General features: G+C 42.3%; 1 protein-coding gene across 4 annotated transcripts; it reads right to left on the bottom strand.

Moving 5' to 3' along the window:
- Positions 1–704: 704 nt before the first annotated feature.
- Positions 705–10,894, bottom strand: caprin2 (caprin family member 2). 4 transcript variants are annotated; one of them, XM_085387197.1, is made up of 21 exons: positions 10,734–10,894; positions 9,933–10,182; positions 9,806–9,868; positions 9,634–9,720; positions 9,024–9,262; positions 8,682–8,764; positions 8,267–8,380; positions 7,587–7,624; positions 7,297–7,479; positions 6,828–6,869; positions 6,606–6,734; positions 6,396–6,480; positions 4,778–4,827; positions 4,579–4,686; positions 4,400–4,501; positions 4,175–4,315; positions 3,425–3,566; positions 3,233–3,346; positions 2,818–2,879; positions 2,018–2,069; positions 705–1,850 (listed from the first exon to the last, which is right to left on the bottom strand). In XM_085387197.1, exons 2-21 carry the CDS (start codon positions 10,164–10,166, stop codon positions 1,276–1,278), a joined length of 2,643 nt encoding a protein of 880 aa, XP_085243323.1. In that variant the 5' UTR covers positions 10,167–10,182; positions 10,734–10,894; the 3' UTR covers positions 705–1,275. The 4 variants fall into 4 exon arrangements, with proteins under 4 accessions (XP_085243323.1, XP_085243322.1, XP_085243321.1 ...); XM_085387196.1 differs by having other exon boundaries at positions 3,173–3,346; positions 9,933–10,179; positions 10,734–10,893; XM_085387195.1 differs by having other exon boundaries at positions 3,173–3,346; positions 10,734–10,893.
- Between the last annotated feature and the right edge of the window lie 1,097 nt (positions 10,895–11,991).

Consider the following 11,991-nt stretch of genomic DNA (forward strand, 5'->3'; position numbering starts at 1 on the left):
CGAAGCAGAGTCTCCAATTCAGTAATCCTGGCCTCCAGAGCTGCAAATATACTACATATTCTTTTCATTGTTTTGTGTAAGGGAAACTCTGATCATGTGAAAAGCATTGGTCCCAGCATAAAACTAAGTTAAATTCCATAACCAACTTTTTGTGTCATCGAGTTCCTGTCTGTCTACATCTCAGGATTTCTTTCTGGTATCTAACAGCAGAGGGGGTACTTTTTGGCAAACTGTCCCCATTACCAAACCGATTATACTGGATGATGTTGCTGGCTGCACAATGTTGACTCCTCAGACTCATTTAAGTAAAATGCTAATTTATGCTTCTTAACTGGACAGATTGGTACCCTCCAAGTTTAGCCGACTTGTTTGGGAAGTGTACTTCACGTGGAGCTCTATATCACCACCTGTTTGAGAGAATAAGCGTCACTGTGGTTACAACCACTCACCAGTGGCTTTATGTTTAATGACGCACTTAATACTCATGTGCGGAATGGTTCTTATAGAGCATTTTTGTATGTACTTGAGTAGGGCTTTTTGAAGTTTTGTGAAGACATTTCACCTCATCCAGGAGGCTTCTTCAGCTGTGAACTGGCTCTTAAACAAACCTGCTTAAGTAATGTAACCCAAGAGTGTTTTTGGTTTTTTTTTTTTTTTTTTTTTTTTTTTAAACTTAAATAATAAAAACACAAAAACCACTACACTTCACTGCTCATCTTTTATTTCAGCAAGAGACCTCTTTTATACCTTCACAGTAGACAGTGCTACAATTTTGCCTTTAGTGTTTGACACCACACCCACCACCAAGAACAATCCTTTCCTCAGTAAGAATGAATGGATAGGAGCACAGCATCAAGCAAAGTGCTGCAAATACAGTTTGTCAATTCACCTGATATGTTGAACTAAATGAATGACTTGAGGTTAACATCTGGTCAATGCAAACATTCATTGAACAAAAAGGCACAAAATGATTCCATTCTTGCAGGTGCCGCTTTACAGCAGACGGTGTAACTGTATCAGTCAAAGTGGGAGTTCATCACAATGGTTTTTATTTGGTCTGCCTGGTTTGTCAATTGGTAACAGACCCCATTTGAAAACAGGTAAGTTGTGTAAGTGGTCAAAGTGTATAATCTATACTCTCACCCATGTTGTGAACAAGTTTTATGCATTAGCATGCAGCCTGACCACTATACTCAAACGTCAGTGCAGTCACCATTCAATGCAAAGCAAACAGTCCACACACTGGAAGAAGAGTCCCATCAGGCTGACTGCTACTCAATCCTGGTACAGCAGAAACCCAGAGAAGGTGCTGTACTTCCAAGTGCTGCCATAGATGGCTCCACGATGCAACCTGAGCCACACCTGGTCTCCTTGGAAAAGCGGCAAAATGGCGTGGTTGCTGGCCGTTTCATGGTCTGGGGCTCCATCGTTGGCGTATGCCGACACCATCACCTCCTCGTTGCGCATGAGGTTAATGTAGAGTGGCACATTGATGGCAAGCTTCAGGATGTGGAAGATAAAGACATAGGTTCCATTCACAGGGCAGGTAAAGCGGCCAATGTGGGTATCGTACATCTCCCCTAGGTTGCTATGGAGCTGGTCAAATACAATCGGCTGGTCGAGATTTCCTGGAGCGAAGTTGGCAGTGCGAGAGGCAGTGAAGGCCACTCGCAGAGGCTGGGAGAGTGGGTAGAGCTGCATAGGCAGCAAGGCGGTGTGGTGGTGTCCATGTGGAGTGAGTGGGACCTCCACAGTGGAAACAGACAGGGAATCCCCATGACCCGAGTCCACAATTGTGAACGCTCCCTCCCTGTCTGGGCTGCTCACCTGAGAAGAATCACTCCAGGCTGCTGTGGAGTTGAGATGACACAGAATGCCATGTTGATTATTTTTAACTGCAGGAAGAAAACATCAAATCCCAAATTTGAGAATTTGGCTGTGGAAATATGTTGGTGGCAACAAACTTAAAATCAAAAATGGAAGTGGAAGCTGTAGCAGAAAAGACAATGGTTCCTACCACTGTTGTTATGTCTCCCTGCTCGCCTGTAGTTGTGCTGGTACCCCGAGTCCTGAGAAAAAGGCCACAGAAGCACAACAGTGACTTTTACACAGAAGGAAACAAGGACAGAAGATGCGCTTGGTATAAAATCTAAGTTGAAAAATAAAAATTCTGTAAAATGGAAAATTTTGCATCTTCATTCAAGTTGCAGAGTCATCTCTGTGGTAGTCTCTTTTCAGTTGATTTTCATGGAATGGGCCCTCTATACTTCCTGCTTTGAATCTAAATTGTGAGCAGCTGTCTGACACAAACTGGAATTTTATATTTTGTTATTACCTTTAAAAAATGATTTTATATAAAAGTCAGGCATTGTTCAAAGCTTTTGGTGAGTGCTGATGATTACTTGTTATGGCAACCAACACAGTCAACATACCCCACAACTGTTTGCGATTGTGCAGCCTACTTTGTATAAGCAAATACACTTCTACACACCGCTTCTGATGATCTACTTGATTATGAATTTTAAAGCTGCAAACTTCCTCAAAACAGATTGTGCTTACAGAAAAACTGCCCCCATATAGAAACAAAACGTGTTCCCTTTCCACATGAACAGACTAGTATGAAAACTGCAGGACTTGAATAAGTTGTGCTTTTACTTAGTGAGCAGCTTCACTTCTGTAAATAAATTGATTTGCTTGTCAAGTAGGTTTCCCATCCTTTGCTTGGGTCATTTAATGAAATGCCTTTTTGGTTTATGGCCATATTTAATCCATCATTTGTGCTGGGATTATAAAATGTTAAAAGATAGGTTGACTTACTCTAGCTGCATAGAGGAGGGGACCAGAGTCCCTGAGATGAGTTGGAGAGATGTAGGATCCTCCTGTAATCAGAAACTAGTTTAAGAAAACCTCAGTTTAAATTGTGCCAGTTCACAAAGATGCTTGATGAGAAGGTCATAACCCCACAATATTAAGGAAAACTTCACACATAAAAACACTGGTTGTAGGGAAGAAGAACTCCCTTTGAACAGGACGAGCCCTTCTGCACAGAGGCACAGCCACAGCTTGGGGTGGGGTGAGGAAACGCACAACAACAAAAAACCACCACAAACAAACCAAAAATGAAACAAAAAAAACCAAACAAAAAAAAACAAAAAAAAAACAAGACCAATACCTCGTTGCCACCCAGAGGAGCGAAAGGTTTGAGCCAGTGCCTTGCCACCACGTGCCATACCTCTCACAGAGCCTCTGGTGTAGTATGATTGGCTGGGTCGAGTCACACCACCCGACTGGCTTGGAGACTGAAAGATCTGTCCACCATGACCCACCGAGTAATCCGACTGGTACACTAGAGAAAATGCATCTCGATGATGACGACCGGTCTAGCAGTGAGGACACAAAGCCAAGAATGCAAAACTCAACATACCTGGCTGTGCCTCCTCCTCTGAGGGGGCAAACTCGGGTGGTGTCTGGGTGCTGGCAGTGGTGTATCTGGGCTCAGTGAAAACAGAATCTGGTTTATAGGTCACCTCCCCCGTCTGAGTTAAGGAGGTGCTCACTTTAAAGACCTACAGAAAGCAGAAAAAACACAACCAACAAAAACCTCGAGGAGCTGGTTTTTTTTGGAAGTCACAAAACAGACATTGAGAAAATGTAGGCTAATGAGCTTGTTTAGCATTCATACATCCATAAGCTGTATGGGTGTTTAATAGTTTGTGGTACTAACTATTAAAATATTAGAATCTTACTTTCCAGAACTGAACCACAAAAATATTTTAGATGAGATGTCAATTTTAAATATGATGGTTCATGCACATGGTTCTCAAAAATTACCCATCTTAAGACTTCCACCAACTTTAAGTTTGTGAACACCCAGAGACTACAGCTGGAACAGCAACACATGTTCAGACACCCAGTAAAATGGAGATATAATACCCACTAACAGCCTTTGACCCATTTGCTGACACCACAAGATCTTTAATCAGAATCTCTTATCCTGAGCTGCACCATGTGTGAGAAGTCTCAGCTCTATTTCTTGCGTACAGTGAGATCTTATCTCACCTCATCTTTTTATATCAACACCGTCTGAATCGCATCTCAGAGAGGAGCTACAGCCCTGCACTTTGACTTTAGCCACCAATGATCAAAGTCTGAATGATACTTTGATGAAACTTACTGACTGGATGTTCTGAAACTGTGCAGAGGTCAGAGATCGCCTGGTGGGCGGTGTAGAGAAAGTCTGTCCCTGAGGGGGGGTGGAAGTGCAGGATGTTACCCCATTACAGGGCGACTGCTTCCCTGAATCTGTTACTGGTGTCTGGGAAGGTTAAAAGAAACAAAATAAAGTATTCTGGCAACACTTCACAGAAGAAGTTCTCCGATGGTGGCTAAACTAATCTACCATAGGACAGCTCTTCTCCTCCAGATTGCTGGAGGCAGTCGACTCCCGGCGAAACAGTGGCGGTGAAGGAAAAATCTCTTTTTCAGCCAACTGGAGAGACTCCTAGATTGACAACAAAGCTTAAGAGAGGCACACAGAATGCAGAGTATAACTTTATATTGAAACGAATGGCTCCTTACATGAGGTAGGGCCTTTGGGGAAAGTTCTATGTCACAGGTCTCCAGGCTCCGATTTCCATTGGTCAGACTGACTCTGCGCTCTGTAAGCCTGGTGGGCAGTGGAGTGGACTGAATATAGGAAAGGTGGATATGTCACAACTAAAAACTGTTCTCATTTTTAGTCACACCTGCTTTGTTAAAAAGGAAAGGAGCTCCTTACATGCATCGCTTTGGGTAGGACATCAATTGGGCTTCTCAAACCTGCTTTAGCTGTTTAGGTGAGATGGAAAACAAAACAAAAAATATTAGGAAATTTATTCAAAAAAAATCTAAGCAATATTTCTTTTGTATGACTAAAAGACCGACAAACTGCTAAAACACAAATCACATTTGCATATACTGCTAGTACATTTATAGGCCACACCCAAGCCTGCAAGCGCTTTCCTGAATATTACGTTTAGAATAGATTTAAATGTCTTTTTTTTTTTTAGTGTATTTCACAGTTCTGTCTTAATCCTACATCTCCCTATAGCAGCTCAACCCCTTCATAGGAGCATTGCCACGCTAAATGATGAACACATTTTTATTGAGTACTCAAATGGCTTTTTAGTCACACTGAATCGGGGGAATTTGAGGTTCAGCATCGAGCCCTAGGATGGACGTGGAGACTAGATGAGCTGGGAAGTCAAACCACTGATCCAAGTAGAATGCAACCTGCTATACCCCCTGAGCCACGCTGACAATCACCTGTACACCTGGTAAGGTCCAGCACACTCGAAAAGCCTCCCATCAGTGATGTTTCCAACACCAGTCAAGTTCATCCATCTCAACCCTGACAAAACAGAATTCATGTAGTCATCCTTTAAACTCTCCCAGTGAGTTTATTACTACACCGGCCCCTCTCACCAGTGACACCAGATCATCAGCCACCAAGACTCTTCCCATCCAGGTTTGCTTCTTTCAATTTAGATTGTTTTATTTTTTAAATTTAAACAAAACTATATTGGATCTTTTGTACACAATCTAGATAAGGTTGGTGTAATTATACCAGACTAAGATGACTCCATCCTAACCACCATCTATTCAACATTCTGCCCTCTAAAAAAACAAAACAAAAACAAAGTTCAGATCCATCAGGTGCAAAACCAACAGACCAAAGAACAGCTTCTACCCGTGGGCTGTGAGAACCATAAATGCAAAGTGAGCAGACCTCTCTCATACCATCACTTTGCCGCTGCTATTCATTCCAGTCCCTGTGCAATATTTCAGCAGATGTGCAACTTCCATCCCTATCCTTCGTGACCAAAGCCCCCACAATGCTTCCTGGAAGACAAACATTGTGTAGTGTTCTTATATTTTTTTAACTTTTGTGGTCTTGCTACCTTATTTCGCTGTGCGAGCAACCCTACGATGACAATAAAAGTTCTAATTTTTCTCTTTAAGTACCCAGTCCTTCCAAATTGATCTTTATATTGCATCATGAGAACTATTAATCACTGCTGCATTAGCAAGCTTTACAATGATCCCAAACACACGGCCAATGCAGCAAAAACATACCTTTACCATTAAAGAGTACTTTGGTTGGATCTCTTAGTTTTCAGAGTTCAAAGCTGTGCTGGTCAATGCTTGTTGGTGGCACCTTCGCCTAGATAAGGACAAAAGGACCTCCTTCCATTGAACGTAAGCTCTGTTGACCTTTGATAAGCTTCTTTTAAAAAGGTAAGGCCCACCTGTGCAGTTTCTTTCATCTATGCCATTTTAATTGTTGCATTTTATATGATAAAGCACTTTGTGACACCTGAGAATAACAGACCTTGTTAATTTTTTTCTCAATTTACCCAGAATGGAGGGAGATCCAGAAGGCTGTCTCTTCAGTCGGAGCTGGTCATTTGTAGGCGAGCTCTCACCATCTAGGAGAGAGTCCTGAACAGGACAGCATTTAAAAAAAAAAAAAAAAAAACAGAGCAATAAACCTTCAGTCACTGGCAAAGCTGAAAACAACAATAGTACCACCAGTTACACACAGAAAGTTGCAAACCAAAGTCCACCTGCATAAAACTGAAGGAGCCATGGATCTTTGTCATGAGCTCCTCGAGGTGTTGTCTTCTCAGGATGGGATCTTTAGGTAAGGCAGATGCAGAACTGAAAACTTCCACAGGTATATCCATGCCAACTACCTGTCAGGAATTACAAGGGGCTCATTTGTACACCTAAAAATATTTACAGAGCATCAATGTGCGTGTCTGGTGAAGATCAGCTGTTCAACTCACCAACTTTGAATTTTGCTCCTGTTTGGCCTTCTTCTCTTTCCTCTGGGAAGAATAGGATTTGAATCACCTGAGCTTTTGAGCCAATACTGGCAGATCAGTTCTTGTAATTTAAGATCAACTGACTACTTTCAATAAGTGCGCTCACCCCAGAGAATTACAGTACATCTGCAGCCCTTCCTTATAATAGCGAGTCTTTGCTGTCCCCTCCCCCGAAGTAATGCAGTCACTGGAATGTTACCTTTGCTAAACTACAGCATTAATGTTTCGTTTTATTCGTATCTCTACCTACTGAGCTGTTGTTCACAGACAGCCTGTTCTTCACCATGAGAAGAGGAATGCATAAATCATGTTATACTTCCGTTCGATTCATTCTGATACTAATATAATGAATAGTCGTCATCAAGTCACCCAGTTTTACTCGTCATTGCAGATGACAACTGAAGAGCAAAAATGTTTGACTATATTTTACCAGTTTGCAGTCTGCAGACTGCTTCCTTGTGGTGGATGGAATGACTTTAGGTATTAAAGTGGCAGCTCCTCTCCATGGTTTGAGGACTGCAGTTTGCGGTGATGAAGGTTCCCCTGGGAGCTCCATATCCCAGCAGTCAGGAGGGTCCTGCTCCTTCTCACTCACGTATAGTCTATTGAAAAACTGGCATACAACAGAGCAGTGGGTTGGGAACTGTTTGTATATAGAGCATTGAAATGCAGTCGAAGGAAAGGGTGGGGGAGGGGACCCTAAATGAATATTGGGCTTACCTCCTTTGAAACTTCATTTGATTTTGACTTTAGTAAGGCTGACAGGGCAAAGCAGAAAAAGAAATATGGAAGTCAACTTTTTCAGGGAAAATATGGCAGTTACAGAAATACATTTCATGTAGTGATGCCTTTTAAAGCTCAGCTTAAGCAGAAACAGGGCAGGAGTGGGATCACAACACTGTCAAAACTAACCTTGGAGCTGTGCAAGGGCCAGAGAACTGTTAAACAGGAGCCCGAGGTGGGACACCTGATGCCAATACAACTACACAAAAGGAATGTAGATGGCTGCAAGTCGCAGTCTAAACAAGCAAGAAATCAAAGCCAGGAGGGGCCGTAGTCTGAAATCTCTCACCTCCCTCTATACAGTCTTATATTGCAGATCGACTAACTCATTTTTCAGCACATGAAGTTGTTCTTTGCCTGCTACAGGTTCTGGTACTTCTAGCTTACAGAACACAACAAGGACTGCCACGGGCATTTCCAAGACAGTACAGTTTGGGTCAATTCCTGGACAGGAAACTCAGGAAGCACCAAAACAATGTCAAGGACCACCAAAACTAACCTGGTCAACCCGCTGGTAGGAAAGTACAAAATAAAAACCTAAAACACCGATCCTGTAACACATGCAAGGTTTTTCATGGCTGAAAAGTTGCTATTGAAATGTAATTATGGAATCTTACGAGTGTGGCTGGCTGAGCTCAGGACCACCTCTGGAGTCTTGCTTGGAGGAGGTGGAAGACAACTGAAGTACTCGCAATTCAACAGCCTGGTGAGCTCCTCTTTCAACTGTTTAACTGAAAAGGAAAAAGAAGGCAAGTAGTAGGGAAGATATTCTTAGTAAGGTAAATCTATATGCAAGAATATCCATGTATACCCTGAAAGGCTGAAATAAAAGCTGTGGATTAGAGAAAAACAGAAACAAAAACCTCCAAACACCTTCAAGAGGCTGAGGTGAAGGTTTATGAATATTTTGCTGTGTTTTTCTTGCTGTTCTTTGAATTGTAGACATTGCTTTTTGCAGCTGGTTGTAGGGCTTTGTGTCTAATATGTTAGAATTACAGGAGCTCTAGAGATCTTTCCGGTTTTTGCACTCACACGAGGATCCAGCCACCGGCTTGTCTTTTCCCTCCAACAGGTCCATGTAGGCCAGAGCCGCCTGCTCCATTTGCTCTTGTAAACTACAGCGAACAGAAAAGAGATGTCAGTAGCTATATCCTGAAATTCAAGCCACCCTGTGCCTGACATCTACAAAAATTCTATGTCAACACTCAACTTCCACTCAAGAAGGGCAGAAAACTTGGCTCAGAATTTGTGGCCTCCTGAAAATATTGTGACATGACCAATGAGAAGTGAAAGACTCGGGTCAGAAGTTTCAGTCATTTCAGTTGCTACGTCACCTTCAAAGGAGGAAGTTCACCATCTTATGGTCACTCTCACCTCAGTCTGTTATCTCTCTTGACTCCAAGCAAGGTGGTGAGCTGGCTCAGACTATGTAGCTGCTGGCCTGGAACGCATGGTGCCTGATTCTGGCCGGCCAAAAGGTCTCTCCTGACATGCTCCTTTTGCAGGCTAGCAAGGAGGTGCTGGACCTGGAGTACAGTGGCCAGACGTCGCCTCTCTTCCTCCACTATAGCTACTTGCTCCTTCTTCATGGCTTTCCTCTGGGCCTTAATCAGCTGCAGGGGAGGATTAAAGGAGTTTTCAAATTCTATAGCTAGTTGTGAGACTTCTGACTATACAACAGTTTAATTTATATAATGCATGTGAAGACATGAACGTGCATTTATTTACAAAGTACAGTTCAAATGCAGTTTTAGACCAGATCGACATCAAAACAAAAGGAAAGACAAAAACAAAACAAAGAGCACAGGTTACATTTCTAACTGGGTGGGCAGCCTACAGCCCACCAATATCATCAGATTACCAGGTGTAATTTTGGATATGCTTATCTAATGCACCGGAGCCAAACACAGCACAAGCAACCTAATACCCAGGGCATAATAACGCCTCGCCAGGATATAAAGACAAAGTGACCAGACACATTTACATTCTGAGTCAAGCCATCCAGGGTTTTGTGGAGCTCTCGTGCAAAGTCCAAGTTGTGCAGCACCTCCTCATACTTTTCCACAGCCGCCTAAAATGGAAATGGAAAGCTCAAATCACCAGTGCAGGTTCTAGAGACAGAGCTCATTTAAGAAATCACTACTAGCTGGACTCACCATTTGATCTTTGTTTAGAACCTCACCCTGCTTCAGTCTCTTCCTGTAGCCGAGCAGTTTCAGCTGTGGGGACAACACGCGTCACAAACAGCAGGCGCCCACTTTTACAGCACTGTCAGAAACTTACCTTCTTTTTCTCTAGGTTGCGAATTTTGTGTTTGAGGCAGATGAGGCCATCTTCTATGTAGGTTTCATAGCCGTAGTAAGCAGTGGAGATTTCCATGTTGAGCTGCAGCGTGTTCAACCCAGCAGGTGAGCCCATCTTCAGGATACCATCAGTGACCGAGTCCTCTTCTCTTCCTTTTGACTTCTCAGGTGGAAAGGTGATATCCAGGGTAGGTGAAGGAGATAGCTGCACCATAGTGAGCTCCACACTGCTATGAAAAAAACAAAACATCATCAAAGCTGGAGAGGAAAGATCCTGTTGTTGCTTGCAGTGTTTCAGTAGAAACAGTGGCTGGGTGGACAGAAGAGTTTGGGCAGCCGCCAACCCCGTGACAAAGCATTTATCCCGGCCACTGAGCAGCCGGCTGTCCCTGGATGAATCATGAAAGGAGCAGAAGCAGAAAGCGCAACAACGCGAACAACGTGCGCAAAAAGATGGTTTTTGTACATTTTCATTTGAACTAAACAGCCTTGTTTAAAACATCCACGTGATTCATTTTAGCCTCACTTGTTCTGCTGACTTGTCAGGGATTCATATCAGCAGAATGGGCTTCATTAAACAACATATGAGGAATTACAGCGTTTGGCTCAAGGTTCCTCAGGCTGCAGTCAAATCCCGATTAAAAATCCACGCAAACTTTCCTGCAGATATCGCGTCAAAAGAGCAGACACTTAGCGGATCAGAACTTTGCCTTCATATTGTCATCATTTCAAATTGTATCACTACAGACGCAGCAGCGTATCATTTCAAACAAACACCCACCTGGTAGCTTGTAAAAATTCCCACAGGAAGTGCCGCCGGACAGCTGCAAGCTCCAAACCAATCCCCCTCTTTTCTAACCGCGATGTTCAGCTGGCAGAGGCCACGCGGGTGTCGGCTCACACCTTTATATACTCTGCCGCTTTACACATGCCCTGCTGGGGCCGAAAGAAATCAGCCACCCCACATCCGGTTCTAGTACCTGTCGGTGACCAGACCGGATTCTCTCTGAAACATCATTACATCACTTTATAACAATATTTCACAAGTGATTTGATGGATGGAAGCATTTTGTGTGTTTTGTTGTTGGTATAAATAAATAATTCAACTGAATCATGAAACGAGTTTACACGCTGTTCGTTCATGACATAGTTCTGTTTAAACCACAGACTGTATTTAAAAGATAGAAGTAGTCATCTCTGCATTTAGAAACATCACCTTTACCTTTTCACTCAGGTTATTTGATGTATCTGTTTATTCATTTATGAGCAAAACGTGACCGTATTCGTACAAGAGTGTGGGAGTGCAAGGTTATTAGTTATTAGTTAGCTGTCTCCAAAAACTATTTTTGTCACACAAAAATAGTTAGTGACAAAAAACTAGTTTGTGACAAAAAGCTATTTTTGTCCCACATAGAAACATGCATCATGGCAACTTTTGGAACCAGCCTCAAGTGACCACTGGAAGAACTGCAGTTTTTGGAACTTTCAACACAGATCTTTCTGCTCTGGAGGTTTGTGCTGCGTCTCTCTCTAACATACATTTACAAAGCTGCACAAAAGTCTGTCATGACTCTTGTTTATTCAGATCCTCATATTTTTGTGTTGCTTTGCTTCCATATTCAGAACTTCTTCAACATGCTGAAATTTATTTATTATTTATTAAACAAATTAATTATTGAATTGCGTGATAAATATATTATATTATTATTATATTATTAATACTAATATTTATTTTCTTTCACATCTAATGTACAATGTCATTCATTTACGTGTTTAGTTACTTATGTATTAATTTTACTTACTTATTTGTGCTGTTTCTCCACATGTGTGGATTTTCTTTGAGAGACTGAAATTATAGATACAAACGGTGTGTAACTGTGTGTAACTGTGTGCTCATTTAAATGAGCATAACGGCAGGAAAAGGGAATAATCGCGGGTTATAGGAACTTCCCATTCCTTGCAGAAATATTGCATTTTGGAGTCACGTATTCACACTCCAGCCCAGCAGGTGGCGGTAATACAATAAAATGTTGAATGTC

This window comes from Rhamphochromis longiceps, linkage group LG17 (genome assembly GCF_057381845.1).
Source record: "Rhamphochromis longiceps isolate RC_006_pf linkage group LG17, R_longiceps_female_GT1.1, whole genome shotgun sequence".
In the NCBI taxonomy this organism is placed as follows: Eukaryota; Metazoa; Chordata; class Actinopteri; order Cichliformes; family Cichlidae; genus Rhamphochromis; species Rhamphochromis longiceps.

Coding starts and splice junctions, on each gene's coding strand:
- caprin2 (XM_085387196.1), bottom strand. CDS start 10,166: ATGGTGCAGCTATCTCCTTCACCTACCCTGGATATCACCTTTCCACCT. Junction 6,735..6,827: donor AGGAGCAAAATTCAAAGTTG/GTGAGTTGAACA, acceptor AATTCCTGACAG/GTAGTTGGCATGGATATACC. Junction 2,880..3,172: donor CTCCTCTGGGTGGCAACGAG/GTATTGGTCTTG, acceptor TTCTGATTACAG/GAGGATCCTACATCTCTCCA.